The sequence below is a fragment of the Macrotis lagotis genome, chromosome 1, assembly GCF_037893015.1.
Source record: "Macrotis lagotis isolate mMagLag1 chromosome 1, bilby.v1.9.chrom.fasta, whole genome shotgun sequence".
NCBI classification, from domain to species: domain Eukaryota; kingdom Metazoa; phylum Chordata; class Mammalia; order Peramelemorphia; family Peramelidae; genus Macrotis; species Macrotis lagotis.
Window position 1 is genome coordinate 63,851,496 of NC_133658.1, and position 10,346 is coordinate 63,861,841.

The 10,346-nt window shown below is 39.4% G+C and overlaps 1 protein-coding gene across 1 annotated transcript in view; it reads right to left on the bottom strand.

The window, feature by feature from the left end:
* Positions 1 to 5,874, bottom strand: part of CES4A (carboxylesterase 4A) — a 45,799-nt gene extending 39,925 nt beyond the window's left edge. Inside the window, exon 1 of the mRNA XM_074214568.1 lies at positions 5,837 to 5,874. Coding sequence (XP_074070669.1) covers positions 5,837 to 5,874 — 38 coding nt within the window. The remainder of the gene's footprint in view (positions 1 to 5,836) is intronic.
* Between the last annotated feature and the right edge of the window lie 4,472 nt (positions 5,875 to 10,346).

Sequence of the window (10,346 nt, forward strand, 5' to 3'; positions counted from 1 at the left end):
TTTGTTTTCCTTGATTATTCAGTTTTATTAAATTTTCAGGTCTGAATTTTTTTATTTCCTCTTCTTCCCATTAAGAAGGCTAGTAAAACAAAACCTGTTACAGCCAGGTATTGTAATTGTTAAAGGGGAGGGTTTTTATTTGGGGAAGGGTTTTTACAATAGTAAAAGAGGGATATGATAGTGATTTAAAAAAACACCAATAAAAGGATCAATGAATCAGATACACAGAAATGAGCAAAAAAAATTGAGAAGGGAACAAAGTAAAACAAGTCAGTGCTGGTACTATCTGTTAAATTTAATATATACGCTTAAAAAATAAGCTGCATGTAAAAGAGATTAATGATTTCATACACAAATCTCTTTCTCTGATTCTGTGGTTGTGCTGGTTGCTGCCCCTACCCCATAACCCTTAGAATCTTCCCTTCAGGATGCAGTCCAAGTACACCTCGAATATAAAACCTGATTCTCTCACTTTTTCTTGTTTTTCTTCCCTAATTATTATGTATTTCTTTCTTATTCTGTATATACAGTACTTGGTACAGAGTATTTAATAAAAACATTTCATCCATTTATTAATTCACATCAATCTTTATATGTACATGTTGTCTCCCCCAAAGCATGTGAACTTCTTCAGTCTTTTTTCATTTTCTCAGTGTTTAGTATTTTTGTTGTGTTCAATAATTTTAGTCAAGTCCAATTCTTTGTGACCCCATTTGAAGTTTTCTTGGCAAAGACACTGGAGTAGGTTTGCCATTTTCTTCTCCAACTCATTTCACAAATGAGGAAACTGAGGCAAACAAGGATAAATGACTTGTCCAGGGTCACCCAGCTAGCAATTTTTCTGAGGTTAGATTTGAACTCAGGTTATCCTAACTCTAGGCCCAGAGCTCTAACTACTTGTGCTACCTCATTACCCTTCCGATTAGCATGATGTCTGACAAATAATAGGCACTGGATCATCAAGTCTGACTTTTCATGACTGTTCCTGCCAGAACATGTCCACAGACAAAGTCTATGGACAGACATATAGACGGTGCTTAATAAATGTTTATTGATTGATTGATCAAATGCCTTAAGGTGATTCCAGTTCTGACTAGATGCAGCAGGTGTATGTCTATGGGGAAATACTTAGGACTGGGTAAGAGGTGGTGATTATTACAGATTAAAGCTGGGTCATTGACTAGCTTGCAGACTGAGAAGGAACAACGAGAATGTCATTGAGCATGATTTAAACCAGTTTACTACCAGAAGGGGAAAAAACAAAGTATACTTCAATTTATATTAGATGGTCCATAGGGTCCTTTCTGGCTCTGACAATCTGATTCTATATCACACTGACCTTCTCTATGGATAAATTTTTTCATCAGTAAAACAATGACAGTATTACCTGTTCTCCTGCCTCACAGGGTAGTTGTGAGGGAAGTGCTTTGTAAATCTTAAGCTATGATAGAAATGTGAACCAGTGTTATTAAGTTTATACCAATGTGTTTATACCAATGAGGCACGAATATTTTGCAAAAGAATATAGAATACAACTTTATCATTTGCATCACAGAACTTACTGTTCCTATTCAGATGATTTGTAAACAATGTATATACTGATCTGACAATTGTTCAGGGGTGGCATCCAGTTTCCCTTTAAAGTTCAACCAGTTCACAAAGCTTAAAACATTAACTTCGTTTGTAAGCTAACAGAAATAATCAAGACTCTTAACTGATTCTATAAAAGTATTAATACTCCAAAGTGGTCATCAGTCCTTATCTTAGACATCTATCAAGTCTTGATGATTTACATTTTTCTAGGTAGGGATGTACAGGGTTTGATTGCCCACATTGGTGTTCCCTTCCATGGTTCATCTGTGTTCTTCTTCCTAAAGCTATCAACTTTCAACTGCTAAGAGCAGCTTGCCATTGCTATCCTCTAGTGCTCTCCTCCCTGAAGCTCTCCTATGTTACCAGTCTAACTTTTAGGAACTACTGCTATGTCACCAAAGGAGTTGAGGGTACTCCCTATTTTGAATCCAGGTATTAATCAGGTTTGAACTGGACTCAAACCTGGGTAAACTTGCTCCTAATTAGAGGGATTAGGCTCCCTTTCCCCATACTTTTGTGGTCATTAGGTTCCCCCACCCTGGTGCCATTGGGATGATTTATTTATAGCTTAGATCATAGCTTACAAGTCTAGGGGATCCTCAAAAAAGGAGGAGTTTGGTGGTGCAGTGATAGAGCATTGGGCCTGGAGTCAGGAAGACCTGAGTTCAAATTCAGCCTCAGACACTTAGTAGCTGGGTGAACCTGGGTAAGTCTCATAAAACTGTTTGTCTCAGTTTCTTCATCTGTAAAATGAGCTAGAGAAGGACCTGACAAGTGCATTCGCCAAGAAAATCTACAAAAGGAGGTCACAAAGAATTGGTGATAACTGAAAAACTCCTAAACAACAATAAAAAGAGAAATCAAAAAGATTCAATTCAAAATATGAATCCAGTGGAAGACTGATAATTTATTCCTATTCCCAAAAGAACTGTTAAACATAAATGAAAGCCCACATTAACTAGACAACTTACAGATAGAATTTAGTCACTTATAACTATTGTTACAATCTTCTGGGAGGCTGATACCCAGAATTTATCAGAACATAAAGGAATTGGTAGGATTGTTGATGACACATTTTATATTTCAACTCAATTCTGTATCTACACTCTAAATCTAAACCTTCTCTGAACAATATGCTCAGCTGCTCCAATAGTTAATTGTTCCTGCATTTGCTGCAATCAAACCTTTCAGCATTTGTCACAACTATTCCCTTAGCTGTCACAACTTTCCAATGGACCTAGGACCTTCATATATGTCAACACATTCACCTTTATAGCTATATTCAGTCACCTACTCAGGAAAACACAAAGTAGAATAGGCAGCCAGGACCTCAGGTGCAAACTCATCTAATTGAGGCCATGCTTAACCAAGGGGAACAGGGGCAAGGTGGAGGGATGAGTACTGTTTATCTCTGATCAGACTCTAAAAGAATATATATACAAGTATACTACTTGCTACCCTGAAGGATCACAAAGGAGTTCTGTTCTCTCTCTCTCTCTCTCTGTCTGTCTGTCTCACACACACACACACACACACACACACACACACATACACACACACACAGAATGTGGGACTGGGTGGGCAGAGGACCAAGGTTTGTCTTGTCATACTAAGAACAGTTCTTTCGCTATTGGGCTACCACATGGCTGAAATTAACTGGGAAGTCTGTCATCCCTAAGGGCCCAAGCATTGAGTCTTCATGTCCTTGCTTGGAGGTCCTGGAAGCTTCTAGGATCTGTCTGGGTACATTCTCTTTGGAATGGCCCCTAATGCCAAGTCATTCTCTTTGACATAACTTGACTTTTACAATTCAGTCATTTCCTCCAGCATCCAGACAATGCACATGGTGCTTTCTGAGAGGAACAGAATCCAAAGCAGAGAATCCCATTCAGAAAGTAATTAAATTGGGAATCATAACTACTAAATCTTGACATAGATGTCCTGTTTACTTATACAACCAACTGGTCAAATAAGAAGTTACCCACTCAAATGCTAAGATTTCTGGTTGTATTTTTAGTTAGTCAAAGAAATCAAAAGTAGATTCCCTAAGGTTCTAGTAATCTATACTTCTTCATATCAGTCTCCTATCATTGCTACAATACTTTTGAAACATGCTCCATTCAGAATTTAAAGAGTTCTCATAATAGGTGGGGAATTTCCTTTAAAAAAATAGCTTTCCATATAGTTGTGGAAAAAGAGGTATATAAATTCCCTGTTAGTGAAGCTATGAACTGATCTAGCCATTCTGCAAAGCAAGTTCCTTCTTTCTTCCTTTGCTTTTTCATTCTTTCTATTTTTTTTGATATGGTTAATATGGGGATTGTTTTTCTTGACTATACACTTTTATAATTTTTTTTTGCCTTCTCAGTGAGTGGGGAGAGAGAGGTCAGAATTTAAAATAAAATAAAATTGAATTTTAAAACATCAAGAAAAGTAAAGATACATCCTTCTTTCAAGAAGTTCACACACAGTTCAATGGGGGAGATGACAAACAAACTATATTCAAATCATCCATATCCAGGATAAATTGAAAAGAATCAATAGAAGGAAGATACTAGTATTAAGGGAGATTGATAAAGGTTTCCTTAAGAAGATAAGATTTGAAGGAAGTCTGGGAAGTCGGGAGGAGGAGATGTGGATTGAGACCACTACAGGCCCTAGACACTCAAGGGCCACATATCTAATAAATGTTTAAGATGAGATTTGAACTCAGGATGCCACCCACTCACCACAAAACAGTTCTTACCCTCAGGGAATTTCTATGTTAATGGGGGAGAACAACACATATACAGGTGAGTAAACAAACGCAAGAAATATACATAATAAATGCAAAGTAATTTTTCTGAGTATGGGGTAATTTGTTGTTATTGAATTGTTTCCCCCTCTCTGTGGCCCCATTTTGGGATTTTCTTGGCAAAGCTACTGGAATGGGGGCAGCTAGGTGGTGTAGTGGATAGAGTACCAGCCTTGGAATCAGGAGGACCTGAGTTCAAATCTGCCTCAGATGCTTAATAATAATAACCTAGTTGTGTTGGGCAAGTCACTTAATCCCATTGCCTTGCCAAAATCCACCCCAAAAAAGATACTGGAATGGTTTGCCATTTCCTTCTCCAGCTCCTTTTACAAATGTAGAATTGAGGCAAACAGAATCACACACAGTTAGTAGATGTCTGAGTCAGGGTTTGAACTCATGAAGATGAGTCTTCCTGGTTCAAGGTCTGGTACTCCATGCACTGTGCCACCAAACGGTCCAAATGAGCAGTTGATGGCTGTCCTTCATTTTTGAAGAAGACCAACATGACATTACTATGTCAGTGTCATACAGTGTTTCTGACTGTGGCTGGCCAGACCTATATGGCTAGAAATGCTCTGCTATGGTTGGCCACAGCTGAACACCTGGGGTGGATTCTCTAAACTTCCCTCTCCAATTCTGCTTTGCTCATAGAGCAAAGTAACTTTTTTTAATGTGGGTTGACCAATGCTGAGTGGTCCTGTGCCAATGTCTCCCATGTCATACAATCAATTCCAAAGTTCTTAAGGGAGACCTTGAGAGTGACCTGTATTACTTTTTTTGACTGCCCTCTGGGCCCTTGCCCTGGGTGAGTTCTCCATAAAATGGTCTTTTTAGCAAGCATACATTTAGCATTCGAACAACATGGCCAACCCATCAGAATTGTGTTCTCTTTAGTAGAATTTGGATGCTTGGCAGTTTAGCTCAAGAAAAGACCTCAGTGTCTGGTATCTTCTCCTGCCAGGTGATCTTCAGAATCTTCCCAAGACAACTGAAATGGAAGTGATTCAGTTTCCTGGCATGGCACTGGTAGACTGTCCAGGTTTCACAGGCATATAGCAATGAGGTCAGCACAAAACCTCTGTAGACCTTCATTTTGGTAGTCTAATACCTCTTCTCTCCCACACTTTCCTTTGGAATCTGCCAAACATTGAGCTAACTCTGGCAATGTGGGTCAACCTCATTATCAGTGTATATATCTCTGGAATGTATACTGCTAAGGTAAATGAACTTATCCACAGTATTCTAACTTCTCCAATAGTTCCACATATGGATGATGTGGTGCTGACTGATGGAGCACATGTGTTTTCTTGGTGTTAATTGTTAGGCCAAAATTAACACAAGTAGCATGCTTTGTTCAAGGAAGACTAGTATCTCTGATGTGAGGGCTGCCGAACCCTTTTCAGGACTGCTTTTCACCATGGGTGTCAACTTAATTCACCTTATTCTCACCTGTGGCTCCAAGAAGCTGTAGAATGCACAGAGGCCATATCTTGGTAAACTCTTTTGGTAGATGGGTTAAACCAGGCTGAGGATAATTGAGGGGTCTAAAACTTATCTGTGAGTTAGGGAGAGCCTACTCCAAGCATGTGATGGGATGGGCGGATGAGAACGATTTGTTCCAATGGTCATGAAAACAGCTGAGGCAGGCTCTGTAGAGTGCTTAGAGATTGGTTAGACCCATATGTGGGGTAAGCATTATGGTAATAACTAAATATTATTAAAGGAGGTGGGGAGTAAGCAGAGCCTCAAAGAGAGTGAGATGTTCTGGGAAGCGGCAGAAGAAGCTAGCTGTGAGAGAATTTCTGGCACAGGAGTAGTCATACGAGGGCACAAAGGAAGCAAATAGGATGTTGTATTCAGGGAATAGCATGTGGACCAGTTGTCTGGAGGCTCAAGTAATAGCATGAGGACTGGTAATATGTATCCAGTCTGCAAAGACCCTGGTTACTGGTATATGTGTAGACACTAGATTGCTCATTGATGAGAGCTGTCACTGAACCATGAGCATGCCACTTGATTGTCTTCTAAGAACAGCATTATCCCCCAGCTCCCCAGCAAGCCTCTATTGATAGAGCACCAGCTCTGGAGCCAAGGAGAACCTGAGTTCAAATCTGGACTCAGACACTTAATTCTTACTTAGGCAGGTGACCTTGGGCAAGTCACTTAACCACATTGCCTTGCAAAAATTATTTTAAAAAACCCAATAGCGGGGTGGCTAGGTGGCGCAGTGGATAAAGCACCAGCCCTGGAGTCAGGAGTACCTGGGTTCAAATCCAGTCTCAAACACTTAATAATTACCTAGCTGTGTGGCCTTGGGCAAGCCACTTAACCCCATTTGCCTTGCAAAATAAAAAAAACCTAAAAAAACCCCCAATAGCTCTATTAACAGTTATGTCTGGGGAGGCTGGTATATACTGCTGTTTAATAAAAAACAGCAATCCAACAACTTATATCCTCCAGTATTTTCCTAATGCCTGTATCCTGTAAGTTCCACAAAGTAGCTAGGATGCTCACAATATTGAAAGACAGTGAGGTACTGAGAATTTTGCAATTGGAAGACCTTCTCTCCCTAAAGTCACTTAACATCCTCAGGGTCCTGGTTTGCTTATCTGTAAAATGAAGAAAGAGGCTGAACCAGATGACTACTGAGGTCCCTGCAGCTCTGAATCTTGGAGAATATGATTCTTTATCAACACTTTAGTTAATACATACTTTCCAAACTAACAGTCTTCAATGAAGGTCAAGTTCCATCATTGCTAATAACTGAATAATCACAGTGGCTATTCAGCCAAGTATTCAAATGTACAATGGACAATCATGATTTCACAAGGTCATGTTGAGAACAAATAACAGGACCTTTGACATGCAACAGTATAGTAATTATTTCAGCTGATTTGTTTGACCTTTTGAAGTTTCCAGTAGGAAATTTTACTGTCAAATTATACTAGATAGAAAGTAAAAAGAAAAAAAAAACTTTAAGGGATGCTTGCAATAGGCAAGTAACTCTAGATGGGCCCAGTACTCAAAATAGCCTCACTCAAAAATCCCCCCTTCCTAAAAATACATTCTGGCTAAGCTCCCACTACTGAAGCATTTCCTCTCTGGGGTACCCACAAGACTTTGAGATCTTTTGTTACTTTCCATATTCAGAGTGTAATTCTGAGTCAGCTTCTTTTCACATTCATAGCTCCAAGCCCCCACTCAGTGATATTTATCAGACCAAGACAGATGATATCAGAGCAAAAGACATTTAAATGTTCTTAGTATATTTGTGTCTTCTGGGAATTTTAGCCATATCCCCTAATTTACCATTTAAAAGACAATGGAAAGTGTGCAGTATTTAGAGGAGGCTACTTACTATCAGTATGATCTTGAGTAATCATTTGTAAAAAGGAAGGGCTGGTAATCTGTGATTCCCTAAATAATTTTATTTTCCAGCTTTTAATTTCTGCTCTGAAGAGTCATTCAGTCTCTCTGACAGAGTAGGAAAGAAAAACTTCAGTTTACTCATTGAAATGTATCATGAAAATTTGCCACAGACCTTGGGAGGCCTGAATTATTGGCAAGGGACTACTATAGGCTAGGGAGTGTTGGCTGATGTATACAAAGCTCTGGTTTCTCTCCTGCTCCTATATACCTCCTTTCTCTTTTTGGCTGCATCATAGTTCTTTAATCTCACCCCCTTAATATTCTTGTCCCGTTTGTTTTTATTTTTTTTTTGCAAGGCAGTGGGGGGGGGGGTTAAGTGACTTGCTCAAGATCACACAAGCTAGGTAATTATTAAATGTCTGAGGTCCGATTTGAACTCAGATCCTCTTGACTCCAGGGCTGGTGCCGTATCCACTGCATCCCCTAGCTGCCCTGTTCTTGTCCCTTTTAAAACTGCATGCACTAGAAAAATCAATCAAGTCAACAAACATTTATTAAGCAATCACTGTTTGCCAGGCCATCCCATCTGGGATACAAAGGAAGGCAAAAAATAATCCCCAACTTCTTTGAGTTCCCAGGCTAATGGGGAGACAATAGGCAAAAGAACAATGTACTATAAACAAGGATAAATAGGAAATAATCACCAGAGGGAAGGCATTAGAATTAGAAATGAAAGGCCTCTAGTCTAGAAGTTGAAATTTTATTGAGACCTGAAGAAAGCCAAAAATCAAGGGTAGGAGACTCTGCTAAGCAAAGCTGACATCTAGATTTCTGAAGGATCTAATTTTAAAGACAATATTGGGACCATGTTGGCATTGTCTCCTCCGTTTCATGTAGCTGTAAGCTTGCCAGAGAATGCAAGCTCTTTGAGATCAAGGATGGTTTGGTTGTTTGTCTCTTTATCTTCGATGACCAATGCAATGCTTTGCACAAAGCTAACCCCTAAAAAGTGGAGAAGCAAATTGACTTAAATGAGACACGGTTCTGCCCTTATGATGCTCACTGTCTGGTGAGCTGATCAGATAGAAATACAGATAATTATAAAACAAAATATTAAGTGATAAACCTATCACAAGCTTGTAAAGACAAACAGTTCTACAGAGAGAAGGAAATAATTAAAATCCAGGGTTGTGAAATCAGGAAACACATTTTGGAGGAAGTGCCTTTAGTCTTAACAGATGAAGAAAGAAAGGGGGTCATTTCAGGAGTTAGGGACAGCATGTGAAAAAGTGGAAAGGTACAGGTTGAAGGGGCATAGGTTGCCTAGTTTATTCAAAATATAGGTTGTACACAGGAGGGTTGATAGGAGATAAGGCTGGAGAAATAAGCTGGTGCTAGACTGGGAAGGTTATTGAATGTCAGGCAAAGGATCCAATGAGGCTTTAGAGCAGAGGAGTGAAAGTACCAGATTTATGTTTAACAAAGATCAATCTAGCTGATGGTTCAAGGATACAAAACAAAGGCAACAAAGATGGGTTCGGAGGTTATTGCAACTGAAACCCAGAGCCTCCCAGCCCGCCATGCTGTATAGATCAACCAACACTCCTTAGCCTATAGTAGTCCCTTGTCAATAATTCAGTGCTCCCAAGGTCTGTGGCAAGTTTTTATGATACATTTCTTTTTTTTCTTTTTTTTTTTGCTTTTAGGCAATGGAGTTAAGTGACTTGCCCAAGGTCACACAGCTAGACAATTATTAAGTATTTTTGGCTGGTTTTGAACTCAGGTCCTCCTGACTCCAGGGCCAGTGCTCTATCCACCGTGCCACCTAGCTACCCCATGATACATTTCAATGATGTTTTTCTTTCCCGTTGTGTCTGAGAGACTGAATGGCTCATCAGATCAGAAATTAAAAGCTGGAAGATAATTTAGGGATCATAGCTGGTAGTGATGGAATATATTAGCATAATTTAAATGAGGAGGAGGAGGAGGAGGAGGGAGAAGAGAGTGTGTTTACAAGAAATGTGGAGGAATTGGGGCTGCTGGGTGGTACAGTGGATAGAGCATTGACCCTGGAGTCAGGAGTACCTGAGTTCAAATCCAGCCTCAGACACTTAATAATTACCTAGCTGTGTGGCCTTGGGCAAGCCATTTAGCCCCATTGCCTTGCAAAAAAAAAAAAACCCTAAAAAGAAAAAAGAAATGTGGAGGCAGAACCAACAGGATTAGACATAGACAACTTTTTCATGAAATTTAATATGAAAAGGAGAAAGATGGAATGACTGATAGACAGGCTAGATGGGCTAGAAGCAGTGTAAGCTGGTAAATGTTTAACAACCGGTTCTCCAAAATGCATGAGTTTCTAGTTTAATATGCATCAGTATTTTCTCCATCACATTTTTAAGACTAGACAACTCAGAAAAATAAGAAATTGAGCCCTGATTTGTAATATTTACTGATTTCCAATGTGTAAATGCACTATAACTATTGACTTTTGGGAGCTGACTCCAGCATACCCCTGGTTAGAAGAATTCCAGGAAAATTTTTTAGGTTGAGAAGACCTGAGCATGTTGGTAGACAGATGATAGGAAGG